At 35.6% G+C, this 27,466-nt stretch overlaps 1 protein-coding gene and 1 non-coding gene across 2 annotated transcripts in view; both read left to right on the plus strand.

The window, feature by feature from the left end:
• Positions 1-27,466, plus strand: part of NUP155 (nucleoporin 155) — a 64,069-nt gene that overhangs the window by 20,158 nt on the left and 16,445 nt on the right. Inside the window, exons 13-28 of the mRNA XM_008692623.2 lie at positions 2,239-2,409; positions 4,648-4,758; positions 5,899-5,993; positions 6,939-7,027; positions 7,490-7,552; positions 8,289-8,436; positions 9,551-9,617; positions 10,833-10,948; positions 15,885-15,982; positions 19,010-19,140; positions 22,782-22,973; positions 23,640-23,778; positions 24,455-24,590; positions 25,278-25,431; positions 25,641-25,745; positions 26,797-26,951. Coding sequence (XP_008690845.1) covers positions 2,239-2,409; positions 4,648-4,758; positions 5,899-5,993; positions 6,939-7,027; positions 7,490-7,552; positions 8,289-8,436; positions 9,551-9,617; positions 10,833-10,948; positions 15,885-15,982; positions 19,010-19,140; positions 22,782-22,973; positions 23,640-23,778; positions 24,455-24,590; positions 25,278-25,431; positions 25,641-25,745; positions 26,797-26,951 — 1,970 coding nt within the window. The remainder of the gene's footprint in view (positions 1-2,238; positions 2,410-4,647; positions 4,759-5,898; positions 5,994-6,938; positions 7,028-7,489; positions 7,553-8,288; positions 8,437-9,550; positions 9,618-10,832; positions 10,949-15,884; positions 15,983-19,009; positions 19,141-22,781; positions 22,974-23,639; positions 23,779-24,454; positions 24,591-25,277; positions 25,432-25,640; positions 25,746-26,796; positions 26,952-27,466) is intronic.
• LOC121102815 lies at positions 11,925-12,052 on the plus strand. The gene has a single exon (XR_005834931.1). It is a non-coding gene; the product is annotated as a small nucleolar RNA SNORA30/SNORA37 family (small nucleolar RNA).

Raw genomic sequence — 27,466 nt, forward strand, 5'->3', positions numbered from 1 at the left:
AAAAAAAAAAAAAAAGAACTGTATCTTTTTTTAAAGATTTTATTTATTTGAGAGAGAGAGTGTGTGTGTGCTCGTGCGTGCGCAGGGTGGGAGGGGGCAGAGGGAGAGGGAAAGAGAATCTCAAGCAGACTCCCCACTGAGTGTGGAGCCTGGTGTGGGGCTCTGTCTCACCACCCTGAGATCATGACCTGAGCCAAAATCAAGAGTCAGATACTTAACTGACTTAGCCACCCAGGCGCCCCTTAGAATTTTATCTTAATGAGGTCTTTAATTTGTAGTTCTGCCTAAATTTATTTATTTATTTATTTTAAAGATTTTATTTATTTAGAGGTGCCCCTTATAGATATTTTCAAGCATACAGAAGACCAGAGGAACGGTAAATTCAACCCCACATTAAACAGTTACCAGCATTTTCCCCATTTTGTTTTCATCTCTCTTCCCTGTATATACAAACATCCACACACGCACGTAATTGTGTTTAAAAGCAAATACCACCACATAATTCCATGAAATTGATGTACAGATCCTGGATGAGGGGTGTAGCCCCGGCCTGTCCTAGCCCAGTCTCACACCCAGGCCGCTCATCTCAGCCCTCAGCACAAAAGGAGCTAAGGAGAGGCCAGCACCGCCAAGGGTATGGCTACGGAAGGCCATCTTTGCTCCCCACTGTTGGTATCCCCTATTCTACCCCATTTATTTCTCCTAAATGCCCTTGCATAGCCCATGCTACATGCCCCATGAGGATGCTGATCAAACCAGATAAACCAGCCTCCACTAGGGTATGAATGTCTGAGACTCCCTTTGGATTCCTCTCTTTAAAGGTGTTTTGTTTCCAACTGCTGCCGACTGCTTCCTGGTTATTCTCAAACTTGAGCCTTTCTTGTTACAGGGAGCCCAAAAAGGTATATAGATGGGAGGAGGTAGAAGCCATCCCTAGGGATGGGGGAGTGGTTTGAATAGGCTCTTCCAAGTTTCTGACATGGCCCAAGGAGCTGGGGTAGGGGCAGGTGGTATGGAGGTATGGAGGTATGGAGGCAGGAGGCAGTTTTCTCAGATTCTTTCCTTTGTTCTTTACTGAGCACCAACTGTGTGTCTCATTTGTGATAGACTGAGGATTCAGAACTGAGTAAGATATGAACCCTGTCCTGATGGGGGCACAGTGTTAGGGAGTGCAGATTTGAATTCTGCCTCCATTTCCTTAAAGCTCTGGCTCAAAGGATTTAATATATGTCTCTGGCCCTCAATTACCTTGTCTATTATAGTTATAATAATACCTACCTCTGTGGGTTTGTTGTAGGATTTAATGAGTTCATATGTGTAAAGCACTCAGCACACTGCCTGGCACACAGGAGGGACTCAATAAATAATAATTTTTTTAAACAAATACTATATAGCATATCATTTCATTGTATAGTACTTGAATTATTCCCATATATGGACTTTTTTTTTTTAAAGAAAAACAACTACCAAATATAAATGTAGTGTGTGAACTTAAACCAACTTGTTATCTCCTTAAAACAGCTATAAAGGATGTTGGGACAATGGGGAAATTCTATATTGGCTGGGCATTAGATTATTGTTAATATTCTTAAATGTTGTAGTATCATGGTTATATAAGAGAACATCCTTATTTTTAGAAGATATGTGCCAAAGTATTTAGCAATGACGTAAGATGTCCATCACTTTAAAATGGTTCGGTTAAAATATGTATATATTAGAGAAAGCAAGTATGGTGCTAACAATGATTGAATCTAGGTATTGGGCATATGGACATTTACTGTGCTTTAAACATTTTTAGATGCTTGAAACTTTTTATAATAAAATATTTTTGAAAATTAAAACACTTTAAAAAATAGAAAGCAAAAACTTGAGAACAAAAATCTACATGTCAGCAAAATATAAGTATTAACCTATTCAGTCTATCCTGGAAATATGGTAGAATATAGTTTTTGGTTTTTGAAAGAATTATAATTCTAATAAATACTATTTACAGCTTATCTTAGAAAATTTTGCCTTTGCCTTCTTGTATGAAAGATTATTGTCATAGAAGATGGCCTGATTAAAGGAATAGACAGTGGAGCATTAAATAGAAACTTAGGAATATTCACATTCATGTGTTATTAATTTGTAAAATTCTGCATTTCCTTAGAAATTAGGTCTATACGTTTTTGCCTTTTGGAAGATTTTGCTTTATGTAACTTTAATAACAGGTATAAAAAGTTTCTTTCTTTTGCATAGATGACAACCCGTGTTGATGGTCATTCCTGGGCTCTTTCTGCAATAGATGAATTAAAAGTAGATAAAATAATTACACCCTTAAATAAGGATCATATTCCAATAACTGACTCACCAGTTGTGGTACAGCAGCACATGTTGCCTCCAAAGAAATTTGTTCTCCTCTCAGCACAGGTATGTACATATTCTGTTGAGGTGGAGACAAAAAAGAAATGTTTAATGTTACGTATTCTGCAGTATTTGTTTAATAGAGTCATTTACTTAAGTACTTTAGGAATGTTTACTCTTAAAGATATTCTTAAGGCATAGTTTGTAAATACCAAAATGCAACAAAAAGAGCTTGTTGTTTATAAAGTGTTACACTTTTTCTAAAGTAGCATTTCTAGTTCCAGTGTTCAGCAGTCTAAAACCAGTGCTCAGCAGCATAAAAATAACCTAAGTTTATTTTTTATAATTGTCATTTAACTTATTAAAAAACATTTTTTAGTATTTGTTTTTAGAATGGTGATGCATTTAAAATTCAAATGGTATAACAAGGAATATACAGAATAAAATCTCCCTTCCAGTTGAGGTCCCTTCCCTACAGATACCCATGTCATCAGCATCTGTGTATCCTTCCAGAGGTGTGGATATACAAACAATAAAATAAATAAATGGTAGCGTGTTATATGCACTGTCTTATACCTTGTTTTTTATATCTCAAATATATATTTTAGAGACCTTTCCATATCATCATATAAAGAACGTTCTCATTCTGTTTTGTATTTGAAAGGTTTTCTTTTATATGGATGTACCCTATTTAACTAGGTCCCTATTAATGGATTATCTTTTGCTATTCATAATGCTATAACCTTATGTGTATATCATTTTCTGTGTGTATGAATAAAGGTGTAGAATTACATCTGCTGGGTGACAGAATATGTGCATTTCTAATTTTGATAGATGTTGCCAGATTCCCCTGTATTCATATATATGTGTGTACATTCACTATCGATGAATATCGAGTACCTGTTTCCTTACATCCTGTCCAAGTATAATATGCCATTTTATTAAGAGTGAGGTGGACAGTCTTTCCAAGTGTTTATTTTTCTGTGGACTGTCTATTTCTATTTTATTGAATTGTCTTTCTTTTTGATTTATTGAAGCTCTTTAAAAAAAGGAAAACTTTTTGTAATTTTAGTGTCATGTTTTTCCTGGTATGTCATTTTATTTTGTTTATTGAGATTTTTCCCATACAGATAAGCATATAAGTAGTTGAAATTTTCTGTTATCTTTTGGGATCTCTAAAAGTAGTTTAAAAAAAAACTTCCTCATTCTGGGGTTTATAAAAAAATTCACCCATAGTTGCTTTTAGTACTATTATACTTTTATTTTGTCCTTTAAATCTCTGATCTGTTTGGATTTATCCTGATATATGATTAAGGATCCAGCTTCATTTTTTTTTTATTATGTTCAGTTAGCCACGGTGTAGTACATCATTAGTTTTTAATGTAGTATTCAGTGATTCGTTAGTTACGTATAACACCTAGTGCTCATCACATCACGCACCCACCTTAATACCCATCACCCTGCTACCCCTGCCCCCACCCCTCTCCCCTCTGAAACCCTCAGTTTGTTTCCTGTCATCCATAGTCTCATGGTTCATCTCCCTCTCTGATTTTTCCCCCCTTTGGATTTCCCTCCCTTCCCCTATGGTCCTCTGTGCTATTGCTTATGTTTCACATATGAATGAAACCATATGATAGTTGTCTTTCTCTGCTTGACTTACTTCACTTAGCATAATCCCCTCTACTTCCATCCATGTCAATGCAAATGGTGGGTATTCATCGTTTCTGATGGCTGAATAATATTCCAATGTATATATGTACCACATCTTTTTTATCCATTCATTTGTTGAAGGGCATCTTGGCTCCTTCCACAGTGAGCTTCATTTTTTTCTAAATGGCTATACTTGTGCCAACATAATTAATGGATAATCTAACTTTAATCTTCTGGTTTGAGGGACAGCTTTTATCATATTCTAAATACTTGATACTTGAACCCGTATCACAACTTCTAAATTTAATAAGAAAACACTAACCACCACCAAAAAATAAATTAAAAAAGTTCTGGCTCTGTAGATACAACATTTTATAAATGTATGTTTTATGCATAAAAAGTAAACTGGCCAAAAAGAACATTTACATTTCAACTCCCAACCTATACTAGATCTATATATGCCTAAGAAAATTTAATAAGAAAACACTGCTGTGTAAGTCACAAAACATATTCAGAGGGCATGTGCCAGTTTACTTTGTATTCTTGAAGGGATTTTTTTGTTTGTTCTATTGATTTTATTAAATAAAATAGGGTAGTTGATGCCAGCCATGCCTAATAAATCCGTTATTTATGTTCTTTTTTTTAACTTCTTAGGGGAGTCTTATGTTTCATAAACTTCGACCTGTAGATCAACTAAGGCATCTACTTGTGAGTAATGTGGGTGGAGATGGAGAAGAGATTGAAAGATTCTTTAAATTACATCAGGTAATTATTTGTACTTTTAAAAAGATATTATGATATTTTAAACAATGAAACAATGAGAATAATAGCTGAATTTTATGTAAATTAGGATTAAAATACTGTAATTAACAGGTAATCTTAGCAGTCTTTCTTTACATTTGTCATTATGTGTGTACTAATATTTGGGAACAGTTTTAATAAGTAAGGCTTATACAATAAGCTCAGATTTTTATTTGTCTTTATTGATAAGTTCTTATTAAAGTATACTAGTAAGAGACTCATTCAAGTTTTATGATAAATGCATTTTTATTAAAACAGAATATTTATGGAAAAATCCTTTTTTTTTTTTAAGTTTTTGCCAATGACCTGATGAAAAAATTTGGAGCAGTAGTGATAAGGCCATTAGTATTTCAAAACCATTGCTAAAATTGACAAGGCAAAACTCAGCTTAATATCAAGAATATCAGATCAAAGTTAAATACAGAGACACTGGATTCAAATCACCAGCTGCACCACAAGGGTAGTGGACTTCAGTTGCTTCATGTGTAAAACAGACATTATGATGGTGTATGATATGGGGATTAAGATATGCTAACCTCTTAAAATAGTACCTGGCACATAACAGGTGCTTAATAAATAGGTATATTGTTGTTATTTTCTAAAAGGTAAAAGGGATATGAGGAAAAAAAATTAGGGGAATAAACTATAAAGTAAAATAGAATCTAGATAAAAAGAAAAAAGAGCACCCTTTAATGATACCTATCATACCTATGAGCCTATGATACCAGCTTTTTCATACCAACTGAGTTCATTCACTTAGCAAATATATATTGAGCACCTGCTCTGTGCTAAGCACAAATTTGAACACTGGATACAGCAGTAACCAAAACTTCTTTTTAAATGCTTATGTTTGGGGCGCCTGGGTGGCATAGTGGTTAAGCGTCTGCCTTCGGCTCAGGGCGTGATCCCGGCGTTATGGGATTGAGCCCCACATCAGGCTCCTCCGCTCTGAGCCTGCTTCTTCCTCTCCCACTCCCCCTGCTTGTGTTCCCTCTCTCGCTGGCTGTCTCTATCTCTGTCGAATAAATAAATGAAATCTTTAAAAAAAAAAAAATAAATGTCTATGTTTAACATAAGGGACAATACTCTTTTTTTTTTAAACAGGAAGACCAGGCTTGTGCAACCTGCCTCATCCTTGCTTGTTCCACTGCTGCCTGTGATAGAGAAGTATCGGCATGGGCTACTCGGGCTTTCTTCAGGTATATGTCAGTTTTCTTTTGTTCTTGGCCACTTTTTTTAATGACAGCATTGGTCAACGTGATAGTTCAAGGGCTTACCAAACAGTCGAAGAGCTATATAGGCAAGATACTAACATTTTTTTTGCAAAAGGGTAAAATCTGGAAAGAGTATGATACTAATAGAAGTAGCTAGATTACCACAATGTATGAATTGTTACCCTTGCTCTGGGTTCTGTTCTCCAACTTCTTCTGTCTAGTCTTTTTTCTACACCTCTTTCTGCTCCAGTTACCCTATCTGTTTTTACTTTTTTACACTATACTGATTCTGCTTTATTTGTATCATTGGCGTTGAGGAATTCTGAATCACTTTAAGGAAACTTGGTATCAAAAAGGTATTTTTATTTGGAAAATACTTAGCTAAAGGTAAGAATTTGAAATGTGATTTGTTTAAAACAATTTTTCAAGTGCTGTCTAACCATTATCTGGTATGAAAATTACAGTGCCATATACTCTTAAGTAAATTCTGTGCTTCTTAGAAATTGCTAGAGTCCCTTATAATTCTTTATGGTAGAGATTCAAGTCAACTTTTTTATTTATTTTTTTAAAAGATTATTTATTTGAGGTGAGAGAACAGAGTGAGAGCACGAACAGGGGGGAGGGGCAGAGAGAGAGGATGAAGCCGACTCTCCGCTGAGCGGGAAGCCTGGTGAAGGGCTTGATCCCAGGATCATGACCTGAGCTGAAGGCAGACGCAAACCGACTGAGCCACCTACGCACCCCTCGAGTCAACATTTTTTAAATAAGTATTATATCTATGCTTATAGATAAAAGCACTGTTAACACAATACGCTAAAGTCTGTAATGTTTAAAGCATTTATCTGGGAGCGAGCAGGACTTGGAACAATTCCAGCTTTTAAGGTGGAAAATGTCACTGACTAAGCTCAGCCTCTGTTGTCATAAAAACAGGTACGGCGGTGAAGCACAGATGAGATTTCCAACCACTCTCCCTGCTCCAAGTAATGTTGGTCCCATCTTGGGGTCTCCTGTCTATTCTAGTGAGTATGAAATATTGAAACAGGACTGTTTCTGATAGTTTGAATTTTAGAAACTGCATAGCATATTTTAGTGAACAAAGCTTTTCTTTATATTTTATTTACTGCTACTGTTTTATTGGGTGAATAACACTACAGATGTCTGACTCTTAAAGCGATGATATATTAATATTGAGTTCTTATGTATGTTAGAGAACAAAATAACATGTAACCAGCAATATTTACAGAACTCATTTGTTATTTATCCAAAAGGAAGGAGGTGAATGATTTAATGATAAGTAAACTCCCAGCTCAGTGTTTTCCAAAGTGGGAATTGTTAGAAAGTTCTTGGGAAATGAGTAGAGTCCCTAAATCTTAAATATTTCATGGATGGTGCCATTCCTCACTCATGCTTAGAAACAGCTTCTCTAATTTAATCAGATTTGGGAGGTTATTTTGTAAATCTTTTTATTCTTTCCTTTTTAGGTTCTCCTATTCCTACTAGTAGTCCATACCCGAATCCATCATTTTTGGGAACACCATCTCAAGGTACCTCTTTTCTTTGTTTTATATTGCTACTGTTCTTTTTGAAGAGCTAACTGTTACCCTTAATGCTTACTTAGAGAAATATTAACTTGCTCTAGTCTCTTGAAAATAATGTAATTTAATAGAAGTTACACCCAAGGAAGTATTGACATTTGGCCATGAATGCCTTTGCATAGGAACATCTTTATTTATTTTTTTTTTTTTAATTTTATTTATTTATTCGACAGAATGAGACAGCCAGCGAGAGAGGGAACATAAGCAGGGGGAGTGGGAGAGGAATAAGCAGGCTCATAACGGAAGAGCCTGATGTGGGGCTCGATCCCGTAACGCCGGGATCACGCCCTGAGCCGAAGGCAGACGCTTAACCGCTGTGCCACCCAGGCGCCCCAATAGGAACATCTTTATTAGTATACCTGGAAAGCTCCTTATTTGGGTACAGTATTTAATTAGCAGCCATAAAATCTGTATAATTAGCTCTATATGACTCCCAGCATCAAAGAGGAGTGATTGCAAGCTTTCTTGCCCTTTACCTTGTATGCCGACACTTGAAAGCCTACCTGGGAGCATCCATCCAATCTGAGTCTCTTCTTATCAGGGAAAACCAAATTCAGTATCTATTTATTCCAGTATTTTTATAAATATACTTACCTTTGGGCCTAGATACACAGGTTTTGGTTATTGAGGATGCTGAATGTTTAAGGTTAAATTTAAAGATTTGTCTTTCTTATGTGTGTACAAGGTGTACATCCTCCTGCCATGTCAACTCCAGTGTGTGTTTCAGGAAACCCAGCAACTCAGGCTGCAAGTTTGAGTTGTATGGCTGCACCAGAGATTGTGTACTCTGGAAAACACAATGGTATTTGCATTTACTTTTCTCGAATCATGGGGTAAGTTTTGCATGAAATAAACAACTGTTGCTCACCTTGTCCTATTTTGTGTAGTTGAATATTTTTAACTCTAAATTTGGGACATCATTTATTCCTGTTAAATTTTACTTATAGTTTTACCTCACTTGTTCATGAATAAGATTGTTTTCTATTGTTTAGCTTTTTTTTTTTTTTTTTACCATCTAACCATATATATTTGTTGCTGTGTTTTATATATATGTATACACACACATATTAACATATGGTGTTACAAACCACCCTGTTACTCAGTGACGTATATCTGTAAGTCAGTTAGGCAGTTCTGGTCTTGGCTAGACTCACTCATTTATATGCATTCAGCTGTGAGGTTGAAGAGAGCTCTGTCAATCTTGGCTGGATTCTCACATTTTACAGTCATGTTTGTATGCTGGTCTAGAATGGTCTCTCTGCTGGGACAACTGGGTAATTTTTCACATGGTCTCTCATCCTCCAGCAGGTTAGCCAGGAATTATTCATTTGGTGATGGCAAGGTCCCATGAGACAGGGTAGAAATTTGCAAACTTTCTTGATGCCTAGGTTTAGAGTTGGCTTACCATCATTTTAACCTCATTCACTGGGCCAGGGAAACAGCTCCAGGCCAACCCAGATTCAAAAATAAGATCCATTCAAAAATGGGAAATATATTCCTCATTATGAGAGACACGTCAAAATCATATTGTAAGGGATAAGTATAAGGAGGGACAAAGAATTACAGCCATTTTTGCAGTTAGTTTACCATATCATCTAGTTAATTATCCTGTCTGCTATATATTTGTCTTCGATTTGAGATGGATGATTTCATTTGAATCATTTGCTTAAAATGTGGAACAGTGCAACACTCCTTTATAAATTTGTTTTTGCGTCATAAGCTTTCTTATTTACAGTTCATTGCCCAACATTTTGATTTTTCTTCAGCAGTATTTCATTATGTGAAATAACTTAGGTATATCAGGTTTAGAAATTTCCTTGTTTTCCATTCTTTCGGATAACTTTGTAAAGTGTTAAATCATTTCTGTACTTTGATACACAGAAAGGAATTTACTACATATTGTAATTTTTTTATACAACATAATTATTAAAACTTTCTTTATTTCAGAAATATCTGGGATGCTAGTTTAGTTGTGGAGAGAGTATTCAAGAGTGGCAACAGAGAAATCACTGCAGTAAGTGTGTTGTATAATGTATTCCATTGTTATATGTAACCAGTTTACGGTATTAATTGTATAAATAGATTATTTCACATTTCTTGGTGTTACAAACAAGATGCAATGATTATTCTTTTATGTACATGTTTGCGTACGTGTCCAATAAAGTCTCCTTGCCCTGGGTGAAGTCCCACCTCTGTCACTTATATAAATGATGAGTCATTTTCTTAATATTTCAGTCTGATACCTCAGTGTAAGATGAGAATATTAAGACATCTCCCTCTTAAGGTTGTTCTGAGGGTCAAACAGAATAATACTTAATATTACTCAAAGCTACTATTTAATATTTTGTTGTATATGCTCCCGAATTCCACGAACCCAGTAATTTCCATGCATTTGTATGCTTTCTAGAGTGCTTTAAGAATAGATCCTGTAGGGTTGCCTGGGTGGTTCAAGCAGTTAAGGTCTGCCTTTGGCTCAGGTCATGATCCCAGGACCCTGGGATCGAGCCCCACTTCAGGCTCCCTGATCAGCAGGGAGCTTGCTTCTCCCTATCCCCCTGCTCGGCTCACTGTCTCTCTCTCTCTTTCTCTCAAATAAATAAATAAAATATTTTTTAAAAAAAGAATAGATCCTGTAAAACTTTGTATTATAAATTCAGGTAGCAGAATTTTTTTTTACGTGAAATAAGAATGCAATTTATTTTTAGCGTTTTTCTTTTTAAATCTGAAAGATACCAAATATTTTTTCAATTCTAATACTCTTTTAAAGTTCACATTTCTAAGAAGAAGAATATATTTATTTAACATGGTATATGATTCCATTTATATGAAGTTCAAGAATAGGCAAAACTAACCTGTGGTGACAAGAAAAGTGGTTACCTGGGAGATAGAATGACTAGTGACTAGAAAGGAGCATTAGGGAACTTCTTGGGTGTTGGAAATATTCTATATTGTGGTCTGGGTGGTGACTGTATTAAAATAGAAAAAGCTATCAAGATGTTCACTTAAGATGTGTTTATTTTACTGTTTCTAAATTATACCTAAAACAAACCAGAGCAAGACAAGAGGGATATGGGTATCTAGCCCTTTATTCTGGTGACCAAGTATAAATAATTACTGTTTATAAAGATAGGATATTTAAAAATTGAAACTTGACATTCAGTTATAAAATGTTTTTTACATACACACTTTTTTTGTTTTAAAGCTTTTGAAAATACTTTTTTTCTTACAGATTGAAAGTAGTGTTCCCTCCCAGCTGTTGGAGTCAGTGCTACAAGAACTGAAAGGTTTGCAAGAATTTCTAGACAGAAACTCCCAATTTGCAGGAGGACCATTAGGAAATCCAAAGTAAGAATAAACAAGATTTATTTGCCAGTTTCTTCCCTTTTTTCCTCTAAGATATAACTTATGTTATAAAATTCATCCTTTTTAATATTTAGTTCAGTGGCTTTAAGTATATTTATGAGGTTATGCAATTATCACCACTATCTAATTCCAGAACATTTTCATCATGCCAAAAAGAAAACCTTTACCCATTAGCCATCACTCCCTGTTCAGGCCACAGTAACAATAATACCACAGAATGGCTTAAACAACAAACATTTATTTCTCACAGTTCTGGAGGCTGGAAGTCTGAGATCAGGGTGCCAGCGTGGTTGGGTTCTGGTGAGGACCCTCTTCCTTGTTTATAGGCAGCTGCTTTCTGTGTTCTAACATGGCAGAGAGAAAACTAGGTGACAAGCTCTCTGGTGTCTTGTTGTAAGTCCGTTATCTCATTGTCGGGACTTCACTCTCATCACCCCATCTAAACCTAATTACCTCCCAAAGGCTCCACCTCCTAATACCATCACTCTCGGAACTGGGACTTCAACATTGGAATACGGTGGGACACAAACGGTCCATAGCACTCACCATTTCCTTTCCAGTCCCTAGCAACCACTACTCTATCTGTCTCTATGGATCTGCCATATTCTGGATGTTTTATGTAAATGGAAATGTGGCCTTTTGTTGTTGGCTTCTTTCTTTTAGCATATATCCAAGGTTCTCGTGTCTTAATATTATCAGCACTTTGTTTCATTTTTCAGTTCATCAGGTGATGCTCATTTGGTTTATGTTAGCTTTTTGGTTGCTATGAAAAATGCTGATGTGAACATACCTATAAAAGTTTTTGTGTGGACATATGTTTAGGATAATTTTGTTTTTATTCCAGAAATAATATGGGCTTTTTGTAAAGATTTCACTTTACTGCCCAGAAAACTTGTTAAGTATAACAGTATAAACTTAATATGTATATATAAATATGTGTTTATTTAAAACTGCGAATATAGCACTTTCACAGGTCCTCCCCTGACAGTGGGGCCAGGATTTGGTAGCTGGTGCTGAAAGAAAACCATTGATTGCATCCTTGCCCTGGGACTGTGCCAGTGGCAGCTGTCACTCAGTGGGACAGAGAGACTGTTCTGTGACATCGTATTCAACGTTGTATCTTTCTCCTGCTGCTATAACCTTAGGTCTTCTCCATTTAAAAAAAAAATTAATAAAATTCAGAAAAAATTTTAAAAAATGAACTGCAAATGGAATCTAAATAGGTGCACTTTCATGAAACATTGTATATACTCACTATATCTTCTAGAACATTCCAAATCAGTGGAATAAATTTTTATATTGGCTGCATGTTTTTCCATTATTTATATGCAAACATATAATGGTATAACTACTAATAATTGCAGTGTTTGTTTTTTCATGTTATAAACAAGTTTATACATGTTTGTGTACTTGTTCAGTAATCTTCAGATGAATTTCTTGAGAAGTAGAATTAAAATGTTGATATGTAGTATTTAGTTGTCTCCTGAGAAAGTTATACCAATTTTCTTTATTTTGAGCCTTTAGAACACTCTAAAGTATATCTTAATGTATAAACTGATTTCTCCCTTCTTTTGTTAACCCAGTTTAAGAGTCTTTATCTTTTAATAAGACAGTTTAACCTCTTCCCATTTTTGGGGTTAGTTTAATGTTTGATCTTATTCTCACCATCCTGAATTTGTGCTTTTGTTGTGTGTTTTGTTTTGTTTTTTTCCTTCCCCATCCCCTTATTTTACTGGATTGATCGGACCTTTCCCTACCCCGAACACAGATTTAGAAGTTTTATACGTGATTTTCTTTCTCTAGTAGTTAGTTTTAAATTCTGAAAAATACACATCTCTGCCAGCATTAGTAATTGGACAGAAGCTGCTATTGCTCCTTTTTCCCCTGCCCTCCACCAGTATCCTTCTTCGAAATTATATGGAATTTTAGTTGTAAGTTATTTTTTTCTTTTTTTTTTTTTTAATATTCTTCTGTTAATAGTTTCTTAGCAGTTTATTGAATTTTACGGTTATAACTGCAATTGTCTGTTGATTTTATACCCTACTACTTCACTAATTTCTCTTTAGTTAGTAGTTTTTTCATTGAGTGTTTTGAATTTTTCAAATATGTAGTCCTGTCATCTGCAAGTAGAGATAATTTTACCTTTTCTTTCTAGCTCTAGTTGCTTTCTCCTACCTGTATAGGCTAGTATCTCCAACATAGTGTTAAATAGTAGTGGAGATACAGTGGGAATCTGGGTCTTATTCCTGACTTTAGTGGGAAAGCTTGTAGTCTCTCCCCATTAAAGATCAGGCCTACATAGATACAGTTTATCATGCTAAGAAAATATTCATCCGTTTCTGTTTTATTGAATTTTCATATACAGTGAGCATTAGAGTTTGTCAAATGTCTGCATTTTGCAGAGATGGTATTTTTTTCCTTTATTAACAGATTTTCTCATTTCAACCAACTCTTCATGCCTGCAACATTAATCTCACTATTTGTTAATAGCTTCTTAAAATGTAATTTATATGCCACAAGATTCACTTAAATTTTAAGTGTTTCGTTCTGCAAATTTTAGTAAATATATAGAATTATTCAACCATCATCACAGTCCATTTTTGGAACATTTTCTTCAACCCAAAGACATTTCTTTTGTCTGTTTGCAACCATTTCCACCCCTTAGCCCCAAACACGTATTAATCTATCTCTATAGATTTGCCTGTTCTTGACAGTTCATACAAATGTAATCATAAAATTTGTGGTCTTTAGAATCTAGCTTTTTTTGCTTAACCTTATTTTGAGGTTCATATTTGAGGTCCATGTTATAGCATAAATCAATACTTCACCCCTTTTTATTGCCTAATGGGTATGGGATTGTAAGGTCATAGTTATTTTCTCTCAGATCTTCATTCATAGTTTGTTCCATTTTCTTCCTAAACTTTAATATTGCAGAGGAAAAATACATTGCCTTTCTGATTCTCTTTTCTCTGTAAATGGCTTGTGTTTACTTTGAAGTTTTTCATTTATTTATTTATTTTAATTTATTTATTTTTTTACTTTGAAGTTTTTTATGCTCTTTGTCTTTATTACTGAAAATTTAGGAATTTCGACGTGTCTTCAGATGTCTTTCTTCAGTGAGTGTTGAGAACTATCTCAACAAGTACTTAGAACTAGACTTAAGCCTTGGTGAATTTTCTTCTGTTATTTTTTTATTTTTTGTACTATCTGATCATTTCCCTTCTCGGGAAAATCCTGTTAACTCTCCTGGATCTAGCTTCAGTTTCTTCTCTTTTCTTCCATAATTTCCTTTTTTCCTTTCTTTTGTTGTTATGGGTCTATAGATTATGGAATTCCTAGAGTTGATGTTTTCAATCATTAAATATATATGTGTGTGTGTGTGTGTGTGTATATATATATATATATATTAGGATTTATTTATTTACTTTGGGGGAGGCAGAAGGAGGGGGGAGAGAGTCTTAAGCAGATTCTGCAGTGAGCACAGAGCCTGATGCTAGGCTCAGTCTCACAACCCTGAGATCATGGCCTGAGCCGAAACCAGGAGTCTGGCACTTAACCAACTGTGCCACCCAGGTGCCCCAAATCTATTCAGTCCTGGGGTTGAGTCCTGCATCAGGCCCTCTGCTCAGCGGGGAGTCTGCTTCTCCCTTTCCCTGCTTTTGTGCTCTTGATTCTCTCTCTCCCTCTCAAATAAATAAATAAATCTTTAAAAAAATAGCATCTGTTCGCTTTCATTGATACATTTTTTTTCTGGCCATTGTAATTTTAATTCTAAGAGCTCTTTTATTTTCCCTTTTTCATGACAGTTAGCACTTATGATGTGAATACCAGATTTCACTAGATAGATTACCTGCTGAAACAAACAGCAAGACTGACATTCTCCAGAGGGCTGATATATGCAACAACATGGATGAATCTCAAATGCATTTTGCTATAGAAAAGAAGCCAGAATTGATTTATATGACCTACTAGAAAAGGCAGAACTTATAGGAGTAGGGGTAACTGGGTGGCTCAGTTGGTTAAGCATCTGCCTCAGGTTCAGGTCGTGATCTCGGGGTCCTGGGATTGAGCCCTAAGTTGGGCTCCCTGCTCAATGGTGAGCCTGCTTCTTCCTTTCCCTCTGCCACCCCCCTGCTTGTGCTGTCTTACTCTCTCTCTGTCAAATAAATAAATAAAATCTTAAAAAACAACAACAACAACAACAACAATGTATAGGGGTAAAGAAGAGATCAGTGGTGGCCAGGCTTATGGGTGAGAAAATAATTCGGATAGCACAAGAGAATTTTGGGGCATGGTGGGACTGTTCTGTATCTTGGTTGTGGTGGTAGTTACAGGACACTACGCATCTGTCAAAACTCATAAAACTGCACATGGAAAAACGTGGGTTTTATTATGTAACTTGAAACCAAAATACTGCTCATCTTTGAAGGATGCTAGAAAACAATTCATTACTTTTAAATTTGGCAGATAAAAAGAAGCAACCATTTATCCAGCCTTTCTGAATAAAATGGACATCAGGATAACCAAGTAATTGAAACTTTAAGCATCCAAGCGATTAAAATGCTTCAGTTTTAAATCATCATTGATTCGCCAGTGATTATTTCACTATTCTGCAGAGGAAAAGAGTATTAACAATGAATCCCAGCTCATTTATATGAAATATTCAGAATAGGCAAACTTAAAGAGACAGAAAGACTAGCAGTTACTTAGGGTAGGTGTGGGAGAGATGGGGATTGACTGCTAATAGAGAGTGGGTGAAAACATTCTAAAATTAGATTGTGGTGATAGTTGCACAACCCTATGAATATATTTTGAAAAACTAAATTGTGTACTTTAAGTGGTTGAATTGTATGGTGTATAAATTATATCTCAGTAAAGCTGTTGAAAACACAAATACACATTCTGGAATTTGTTTCAGTACAACTGCCAAAGTGCAGCAGAGGCTGATAGGATTCATGCGTCCTGAAAATGGAAATACCCAGCAGATGCAACAGGAACTGCAGAGGAAGTTTCATGGTGAGTTATTCCTTCTGCTCACTTGACTGTTACCTGACCCCAATAAGGAATTTTATTCATCAGGTAGAAAACAGTGGATTGAATAGAAAATGGTGGACATCTCTCAATAAGATCTTTTTTTTGATAACACAAATATTTTTATTTTTATTTATTTTATTTTTTTTTAAAGATTTTATTTATTTATTTGACAGAGACAGCCAGCGAGAGAGGGAACACAAGCAGGGGGAGTGGGAGAGGAAGAAGCAGGCTCCTAGCAGAGGAGCCTGATGTGGGGCTCGATCCTAGAACGCTGGGATCACACCCTGAGCCAAAGGCAGACGCTTAACGACTGCGCCACCCAGGCGCCCCTGATAACACAAATATTTTTAATTAAAATAACACCAGTGTGGTTGAGAAAAGTGGGCAGTATGGATCTCATGTATTTCCATAACTATCAGCCCATAAAGTTTTTTCCTTTCCTTTACAAGAAAATATGATACCTTTTTTTTAACGTAAGTTTTTGAATTGTAAAATAGACATAGTATAAAATGTACCATTTTTAACCACATTCACATTGTTGTGCCAACATCACCACTATCCATCTCCAGAACTTTTTTCATCTTCCTACAAAACTCTGTACCCATGAAACAACTCCCCATTTCTGGCACCACCCCAGTCCCTAACAACTGTCAGTCGTTTTCTGTTTGTTTTTTGTCTCTGAATTTGACTACCTTATGTACTTCATGTCAGTGGAATTATATAGTGGAATTATACAGTGACCAGCTTTGCAACTGGCTTATTTCAATTAGTATATGTCTTCAGAGTTTATCTATGTTGTAGCATATGTCTGAATTTCCTTTTTAAGACAATATGCATTCTTTGTCTACCCAGGTTTCCCCTGCTATCTGAAAGTAGTGTTCCTGTGAAACCTTTCGTAAGCTGAAATGGCATAAAGTGAGGAAGTAATTACCATTAATTTATATGGAAAATTTTTTGAGCATTCCCAGACCCCAAAAAATAACCTTTCTTAGGCTTTTCAGTTCCTTAGGACACTTTTTTTTTTTTTTAAGTTTATTTACATTTTTTAGTAATCTCTCTGCTCATTGTGGGGCTTGAACTCATGACCCTGAGATCAAGAGTCACATGTTCCTCCAACCGAGTCAGCCAGGAGCCCCACCTTAGGACACATTTAGAGCTAAAGCACAGGTGTCCATAGACACATTTCAAAGTTGTGGCGGCTTGATGCCGAAATGATGTGTGTGGTTTCTGGGGAAGGAGTTTGGCAGGGTGTGGCTTGCTACAAAACAAATGAATGCTGGTTTGGGGGTGTTTTTTCATGCAGAAAAAACAGTTGGGTTTTTGAACACTTGGGTTGCTTCCACCTTTGAGGTATTGTGAGTAATTCTGCTGTGAACATGGTGTGCAGATATAAATTTGAGTCCCTGTTTTCAGTTCTTTTGTTATATACCCAGAAATGGAATTGCTGGATGGTATGGTATTCTGTTTTTAATCTTTGAGGAACTGCCGTACTATTTTCTATGCACCCTTTTACATTTCTGCTAGTAGTGCACAAAATATTTCAATTTCTTCACATCTTCACCACTTATTTTTCTTTTTTTATAGTACCCATCCTAGTGGATGCAAAGTGGTATCTCATTGTGGTTTTTGGTTTGCATTTTCCTAATGATAGGGACATACCTTTTTATAGAGTTAAAAGTGTGAATAAAATTTTGGGGTTTTTTTGGTTTTTGTTTTTTGGTTTTTTTTGTCTATTGTAAATGGTAACAATCATGGAAAGAGCAAGGTAATGGAAAACCTATAATCATCAATGTTTACAGAAATAATATGGAATAATAAATCATTGCTTAAATTTTGCCTGCCAGTTTTTGTAAAGAATTTTTGTGTTCTATTTGAGCCATTTCTGGCTGATAGATCTTTGCTAAATAAGACCCAGCCATTTACTCTTGTCCCTTCCTGCAAAATATAGTTTTATGTTTACTATTTTGTAAACATTTTTTCATTACTGTTAATGGTACTTCAGTGAGGTCTTAAGCCTGACAGTACCAAGCATTGGTAAGGATTAAGACAGAAGGGAGAGTTCATATTGCCGGCACACGTACACTGAAATGACTGCTTTGGAGAGCAATTTGATCATATCCTGTAAAAGCTGAAAATGCATATACATTAAAAGCTGGCAGTTTCACTTCTAAGGATACATCGTATAGCAGTCTTTATCAGACTTTTTTCCTTATAGTAAGAAATATATTTTACGTTATGACCCAGATGTTTGAAAGCATACGTACACAACTGAAACAAAACTGTAGGAAATAACTACCTCTTTTATACTCTAATATTTTCCTTTTTTATTTTATTTCCTTTTTTTTTTTTAAGTAGCCTCCATGCCCAGTATGGGGCTTGAACTTAAAACCCTGAGATCAAGAGTTGCATGGTCTACTGACTGAGCCAGCCAGGCACCCCAATTCTATTTCCTTTTTAAGGGGGGAAAAAAAGCTGTCATGACTGACTGACTGAATCTGATTTCTTAATCCAGGGTTTGAGGAACATAGTCCTAGAGAAATCTGACGGCGCTTTCCAGGAGTCCTTTCTTAAGGATGTTTATTGCATTACTGTTCTAGTAGCAAAGCATGGGAGACAATATAAATGTCATTAAGGTGGAAAATTGACCTAATTGTGGTATACTTACATGATGGAACATCCAGTAATTTAAGTTTACTAGGTTTATACTTACTAAATATAGATAACGTATGAAAATACAGCTGGGTGGAAAAAGCAGTGGTGTAAATTATTTAAAAACAGCAGTGTTTTTGTTGTTTATGTGTACACACACAGACACATTTACGCATAATGACAGGATAAAAGCATGAATTCAACGAGTCGTGATCATTGTTGGCTATGATGAGGGGAGGGAGGAGACCAGTGAAGATTTCAGCCTTAACTATAGTTGTTCTTATTGAAAGTGAAGTGTTGTTTTATTTAAAACAACCTGTGTCATTGTATAAAACTTCATTAGTTGTGTTTTGTAATCAGAGGCTCAACTGAGTGAAAAGGTTTCACTTCAGGCAATCCAGCAGCTGGTTCGAAAATCATACCAGGCTCTGGCTTTATGGAAGCTTCTTTGTGAACATCAATTCACTGTCATTGTAGGAGAACTTCAGAAGGTAGGATTTCTTTTCCCTTAAGATCATACTGTTAATGCTGTGATTAGTTTTCTTTTGAGTGAGCTTTAATCTTACACTTGGGTTTGGGAGGGGACTTTTGGGGAGAGGCATTTAGATTATGATGAGGTTAGTATCTGCTTAATGGAAATCTTAATGGAAGATTGCACTAAAGCATGAAAACTTGAGGGATCCGCTTTGTCGAAACCACAAGTTTTTACAGTATGTGAGAATTTTATCTTGGTATATGAATGAAATCTTTACCAAAAATATTTTTTTTAAACAGTAGATTGTAACCATTATTTGGGTTTCAGATCCCTTTGGGAATTTGATCAATACTCTTTCTTCCCACCCTCAAAGAATGCATACAGATACATCCACAAAATTTTTGCATGTAATTTCAAAGAGTCCAATGACTTAAATTAAACATTCTTAGTTTTAAAGAAAGATGTTTACCATTGTGAGAAAAAATGGGTCATATTTCTCTTGCTGTCCTCATTTGAATCCTTTTTAAGTATAATGGAAATTTGCATTCATTTAAATGTTAGGCCACTGGGGGGGAATGTATTCCTACCTATTATTGTGAACATTTCTAAACATACACAAAAATAGTGTAAATACTACATTATAATCCCCATATACACTTGTATTCAGCATTTTCAAGATTTTATCAATTTTCATTAATCTATTCTCTTTTTCTTTACCAAATTAAAGATGATCCTAGATGTCATATCATTTCATTCCTGTATACTTTACTGTGTATTTCTAAAGAGAGTTGTGATGTGAATCTGTCGCACCCATTGATCACCAGGGTTGACTCGGCTGATCTGACTGGCTAAGCAGGTGTCCCCTTTCTCCCTTACCATTCCATGTGCATCCCTTCCAAAGCTTTGTGCTCAAAGAGGATGACCTTCCCTGATAGAGGAGGACCATTCTTCGGTCAAGAGTATAAGAGTAGCTGTGCGTCCCTGCTGGAACCTCCAAATGCGCTCTCAAGGTCCATTTGTAGAATGTCAAGCTTCCAGGGCTCCAGACATCCAAATGAGGCACTGTGTGGCAATCTGCCTTAAAATTAATTAGAAAATAAAAATTTTTAAATAAACTTTTAAAAGGTAGACATTTCTTTGAATAAGTCATCAGCATACTTGGCAATATTAATAATTTTTTGGTAGTGTTTGAAATTTCTGTGTCTTGGGGCGCCTGGGTGGCTCAGTCGTTAAGCGTCTGCCTTCAGCTCAGGTCATCATCCCAGTGTTCTGGGATCGAGCCCTGCATCGGGCTCCCTGCTCAGCGGGAAGCCTGCTTCTCCCTCTCCCACTCTCCCTGCTTGCATTCCCTCTCTCGCTGCCTCTCTGTCAAATAAGTAAATAAAATCTTTAAAAAAAGAAAAAAGAAATTTCTGTGTCTTAAAAATATCTTTTTACGGATTGGTTTGTTCAGATCAGAATTTAAACATTTGGTTCACTTGTTGAATTTGATTATTAATAAATCTGTGTCAGTCTGAGCCATTTTCCTTTCTTTTTTTCCTTGCTATTGCCAGGAAAGAATCAGGTCATCAGTCTTGTACCTTAAGGTTGCCTTTACCTCCTTGGAGTGAACTTATCCCTCTATTCCTGCATTTTCTATATGATGGAAGTTAGTCTGCAAAGTCTTGATTAAATTCAGGTCAATTTATTCGAGGATGAATAGAATACTTCATATGCAGTGGTTTGTGGGTCAAACTGTATTAGAAGACACAAGTTTTAATTGTCCTGCTTTTAGTGATATTGTTGTCCCACTTTTAGTGGTACTAAGCTTGATTACTGAATTCAGGTCCTGCCATTGTGAAATTCCCCATCAAGAGTTTCATCAAGCTTTCATCATCCATTGATGAATCATTACCTGAATTAGCTATTTCACTTAAGATTATGAAGTGGTCATTTTTCTCTATCTGTGATTTCTTCCATATTTAATCACTGCAATTCTGTGGGGGGAAAAATTTTCCCTTATCCTCTAAGGCCTTTGGTTACCCTGAAATGTTTAATGCTTGACTTTTAAGTACCAATTTTCAAAGTTAAAAGGCAGTCCCCCTTGTTCTTTTCAGTAGTGTCCAGTGTGTTGTTTTGTTGGTGGCTTTGTTTATTTTAAGCACATACTTTTTTTTGCCTTTTAAAAACTCAGGGGATATGTTTAACTATAAAAGCTTTTCTTTTCCATGCCAGGTAGATTAATGATTTTTAGTCCTATTGGATGGTAAACATAATGTAAGTAAATTTTTAGGCTAGGCATCTTTTTTGTGATTCATCTTTGAAGCTTCCTTCCTTGCATCATGAGTTTTTGCTCAAGGAATCCAAATTACATATTAGTTAAAAAATTGGAATATGGATTGGATTTATGGTGAAATTTAGAATAAATAGTCAAATCCCTAAACAGAGTATTTTAATAAAGCATAAATCATCTCAGTACTTTAGAATGCCACATTTATTTTTTTATATTTTTTAAAGATTTTATTTGACAGCGAGAGAGCACAACTGGGGCAGACAGCAGAGGGAGCAGGAGAAGCAGGCTCCCCTTTGAGCAGGGAGCTTGATTTGGAGCTTAATCCCAGGACCCTGGGATCGTGACCTGAGCAGAAGGCACACGCTTAACTGACTGAGCCACCCAGGCGCCCCTAGGACTCCATTTGTTCAAAATGAGATCAAACTCCCATGTTAGGAGGCTTTTTTTTTTTTAAAGTAGGCTCCACACCCAGCATGGAGTCCAAAGTGGGGTTTGAACTCACGACCTTGAGATTAAGACCTAAGCTGAGATCAAGAGTAGGACGTTTAACTGACTGAGCTACCCAGGTGCATGTTAGAAGGCTTTATTTATTTTTTTTTTAAGATTTTATTTTATTATTTATTTGGCAGAGAGACAGCCAGCGAGAGAGGGAACACAAGCAGGGGGAGTGGGAGAGGAAGAAGCAGGCTCCCAGCAGAGCAGGGAGCCGGATTCGATCCCAGGACCCTGGGATTATGCCCTGGGCCAAAGGCTTAATGACTGAGACACCCAGGTGCCCCTGTTAGAAGGCTTTAAATAGAATCCTAACATTTAGGAAAAATAAATGGAAGCCCAAGATTTTTATTTTTATTTTTTATTTTTTTGAGAGAGAGCAAGAAAGCATGGGGGCAGGGAGGGACAAAGGGAAAGGGAGAGAGAATCTTAAGCAGGCTCGATGCTCAGTGCAGAGCTTGAGTCAAGGCTCAGTCTCAGCACCCTGAGATCATGACCTGAGCTGAAATCAAGAGTCAAATGCCTAACCAACTGAGCCACCCAGGCACCCTGTAAGCCCAACATTTTTTAATGTAGCTAAGTGATTGTTCTTTCTGATTATGACTAAAATCAGGAGACCTGGCTCTAATTTTGGTTCTGCCTACATTTTACTTTTCTCATTTGTAAATTGAGAGATCTGTACTGGTCACACTGTGGGTTAACAGTTCTGTATGATTCTATGAAAGTTTGCAAAAATGTGTTAGTCTGTATAGTTTAGCATATTTTCTCTTTTGAATTATAGAGTGTATTAATTTTTTGGTTATTTTAAATTATTAAAGAAATTTTGTTCTGTCTAGAAAATAGGATGTTCATATATTTTTGATAGAAAAAAGGACTTTCTCTTACACTCCTAGGAATTTCAAGAGCAGCTGAAAATCACCACGTTTAAAGATCTGGTAATCAGGGACAAGGAACTGACAGGGGCGTTAATTGCGTCTCTTATCAACTGCTACATCAGAGATAATGCTGCTGTTGATGGCATTAGTTTACACTTACAGGATATCTGCCCACTTCTGTATAGCACTGATGATGCAATTTGTTCTAAGGTATGATGCTTTATTAGGTATTTCAGTGTTTCTTAAAGGGGTTTCATGGTATGAAAAGCACAATAGAACCGGAATCAGAAACCATCTTTTACTTAATGACATCTCTTGGGTAGGTCTCCTAACCTCCCTTGGCCTCCAGAGTCCTCCTCTGTATGATGAAAAGAGTTAGAATACATCATTTCTTAAAAATCCTTGTTTATTTAAGTTTTTCATAAAGAATCTTGTTAGTATTTCTAGACCATGTTTTTTTAAATGGTTAAATATGTTTCTCCTTAGAAATTAAAAGTTATGAAAACTTCAAGTCTATAATAAGTTAGAGTTAATTGGGCAATTTTTATTGATCCTTTCTTACAGGTGAAAATAATTTAAAAAATCAGTATCACATGGATTGCCTGCTGACCAATAATGTATTGACTAGGCAAGAGATTTACCAGTCAAAAGCTATCTTGCTTAAAATATTTGTGAGAGGAATTAAAAATAGCTAGGATTTTTTGGTCAAAAATTTTTCTGCCTAAAATTAAGAAGAAGTAAGTTTGTAGAGTTGTTTTTATTTTTTATGATAATAAACCAGATGTAAATTAAGACATAGACCAAAACTTATGTTGATAACGTCATCTTTGTGCTGGATTTTGCATGTTTTTAAGTTCTTGTTATCTCTAATTCTAGGCAAATGAACTCCTCCAGCGTTCCCGACAAGTTCAAAATAAGATTGAAAAGGAAAGAATGTTAAGAGAATCCTTAAAGGAATATCAGAAAATCAGCAGTCAAGTGGACCTTTCCAATGTTTGTGCTCAGTATAGACAAGGTGAGAAACAAAATGTTCTTCATATCTTTTTCTTAACTCAGGGGACAAATGACTGAATAAAATAAGCAATTCCCTCTTCCACTTCACTTTCCCAAGTGATATGACGTAGGAAATTCATGCCTTGTGTTCTAGTATCTGATGAGTGCACTAGCCTCTGCAAAAACTATGATGCTCTTTTTATATCTTGAAATACGTAACTTCTTAACACGGAGTTTTGGTCCTTGTCCAGTTAAACTATCTATTAGATAGCTTCCTGGGTTACATTTATTTTTTGGATGCTTTACATTCTTTTGGCTAATTTTTTAAAACAGTACCTGTCTGCTTGTTTTTAAATTACTTTAAATCAAATCTAGCATAATGTAAAAGTAATAACTCCTAGCACAGATATTGAATTCTAAGGTGTTTTTTTTTTTTTCATCAAGAAACTGAAACCTTTCCTTTGGTTATTCCAACTTTGAAAATTTTTTTCCAGTGAAGGAAATATACTTAATAGCAGCCTTTTAGGCATGTTGGTACCTTGTTCTTTGGTATATTCACCAGACATATTTTATGATAGTGTCATCAAGGTGACCAGCATACAGTAGAGACATAAAAACCTTGATTTTATAAACCAGCTAAGGAAAAACGCATCCAGCTTAATAAGCCTTATCTCTTTGTCCTTTTTCTTTCCCATTAGTCCGTTTTTATGAGGGTGTAGTGGAGCTCTCTCTTACTGCTGCAGAAAAAAAAGATCCTCAGGGTCTTGGACTTCATTTTTATAAACATGGAGAACCAGAAGAAGACATTGTGGGACTGCAGGCTTTCCAAGAAAGGCAAGTTTTATTACCTTAGCAGCTTACCAACTTTCTGGATACAGACTTTCCTTTGTGTAAAGTTTGATTGACTGTATTAGGAAAATGATATTTTAAGTAAAACACTTATAAAATTGAATTATGCTTTCACTTAAAAATGTCTGGTTTTATCACAGGCCTAAATTAGGATTATAATTCTTATCTTAGGGTTCAAGTTTTAGTCTGGTGGAAATTCTTAAGGACTTATCAGTGCTTTTGAACTTGCCTCTGTGGTTTTTATGACACTTTACTAATGTCATTTTAAAATGAGATAACTTATTTGGAACCATCTCTTCCCCATCTAATTTCTCGTTCTGGGTGAAGATTAGTATTTTTATTTTATGGAATGATTTTTAAATGTTCACAAATTAGTAGTGACTGTTAAAGAAGAAGAAAAATGTGTGTCCATAAAGGAAATATATAACCTATCAAAAACCTGGTTCTTACTAATACATTAATTTTTATGACTTCACCCTTTTATGGTTAACCACATGTTTCTCAAACCTAGAAAAAGTATACAATTTATATTATTTTTATACCAAATATACGTGTGTGTACATATATCTATTCCCCAAAATAGTCTTCAAATTACTCTGTGTATTTAAGTTAGATAAGTCAGTTGCTATTTAATTAAATAATGCAGTTGCTCCTTTTCCATTGTTTTTTCAGATTAAACAGTTATAAGTGTATTACAGATACACTTCAAGAATTGGTAAATCAAAGTAAGGCTGCTCCTCAGTCTCCCAGTGTACCCAAAAAACCTGGGCCTCCAGTATTGTCATCTGATCCCAACATGCTGAGTAATGAAGAAGCAGGACATCATGTAAGGGACATAGCATGTTTTTATCCTGAAAATACATTGTTTTAAGAAGTTCTATGTGGTAGTGGTGGCAGCTCCTCTTGGAAAAGATAGTAGCTCTTAGAAATAAGCATTTGAGAATTCTTGATTTCAGGGTTTTATAAGGCTGATGTTTATGATGTCCAGCAAGAGAGCCTTTAACTGCTAATTTTTACTATTTTTTTTTATTTTAGTTTGAACAGATGCTTAAATTGTCTCAACGATCCAAAGATGAGCTCTTTAGTATTGCCCTTTATAATTGGCTAATACAAGCTGATCTTGCAGATAAGCTATTGCAGGTAAAACAATTTTTTTATTCCAGTATTGTTAATCTGTATTTTCAGGTAGCATATACATAGTTGAAGGAGGGGTGCCTGGGTGGCTCAGTTAAGCCTACGCCTTTGGCTCAGGTCATGATTGCAGGGTCCTGGGATCGAGCTCTGCATCGGGCTCCCTGCTCTGCAGGGAGCCTGTTTCTCCCTCTCCCTCTGCCTGCCACTCCCTCTGCTTGTGCGTGCGCACGCGCTCTCTCTGTCAAATAAATAAAATCTTTAAAAATAAATGAATAAAAATAAAAAATACATAGATACAGGAAATTCATTTTCTTATCCTGAACCTACCATTAGGTGTTAATGTCAAGCCAAGTAATGTCTTATCTTTCCCTAGTGGGCAAAACAAACTATTGCTCTAATTTTCTTGTTATTTTGAAGCTGATTTGAGTTTTTTATACTGTGGGATGGAAAGCATTTGATTATGAATTAGGAGTCCTAAACTTGGCATTACCTCTGCCATTAATTCAGTATGTGACTTCATACATGTCTTTTTACTATCCTAAGTCTCAATATTCTGTAAAATAAATGTGTGACATTTGATAATGGCAAGGATGTCTTTGAGCTCAGAGTCTAGGAATCAATAGCTGTGTTTTGAAAGTTTATTAAAAGATTTGTAATTGGGGGTACCTGGGTGGCTCAGTCGTTAAGTGTCCGACTCTTGATTTCGTCTCAGGTTGTGATCCTGGGGTCGTGAGATGGAGCCTGCTGGGGAGGCCCCCCCCCCCCCGGGCTCATGCTCTCTCTGTCTCTCTCAAAAAAATAAAAATTAAAAAACATTTGTAACTGAATTATTAGTTTAATTAGCCTAATTCAACTATCTTAGCAACTCTTCAGTTAACACTGGTAAGACAAAAATCATTTATAATGAAAGAAATTGGCCTCTGTTTTTGGATTATAATTTTGCTTATGTATTCGTGAAGCAAGGCATACCTGTAGTTGTCTTAAAATGTTATAGTTACTACATAAAGAACAAGTGACTAGTCCAGAAAATGTTTCTGAGTGACTGTATAATTTGCAGATTGCTTCTCCATTTCTGGAGCCACATCTAGTTCGAATGGCCAAAGTTGATCAAAACAAAGTTCGTTATATGGATTTACTGTGGAGGTATTATGAAAAGAACAGAAGCTTTAGTAATGCTGCTCGTGTCCTGTCCAAATTGGCTGACATGCATAGGTATGGTATAATACACTTACTACTATGAATAATGATTGATAACTGACCTATAATACATCCAGATTTCAGAAATTAAATAAAACCTTATTCAGGTTATACCTATGTAGAGTTTTTATGCTTTTACTTGGATTTACCTAAAGTTTACAATTTTTTCTTTTTTTTTTTTTTAATAATGTATAGGAGGTACTAAAATACCCAAGACCGACCCTCTCTAGTGAAACTATCTTCTAAATCTCTTCTTTAAAGTATGTCTTTAGATTCTTTCCTACTAAGCAGTTAATTAATATTTTTAATTAAAAGGACAAAAACTTCTTAAAGGCTTTATAATTCTAAATGTTTTACTAATTCTAGACTTAATTTCCTCTGCTCTATTATTGTTTTAAATTACCAAAAAAATTTGAGCATATATGTTGAAGATTGTTAAAAATCTTACTAAAGAAAGCATTAAAATTTCTAGTTAGATTATTATATCAAAACAATTTAATATAATCTTGGACAGATCATTAATTTGACCT

Source organism: Ursus maritimus, unplaced genomic scaffold, assembly GCF_017311325.1.
Source record: "Ursus maritimus isolate PB19 unplaced genomic scaffold, ASM1731132v1 scaffold_15, whole genome shotgun sequence".
NCBI classification, from domain to species: domain Eukaryota; kingdom Metazoa; phylum Chordata; class Mammalia; order Carnivora; family Ursidae; genus Ursus; species Ursus maritimus.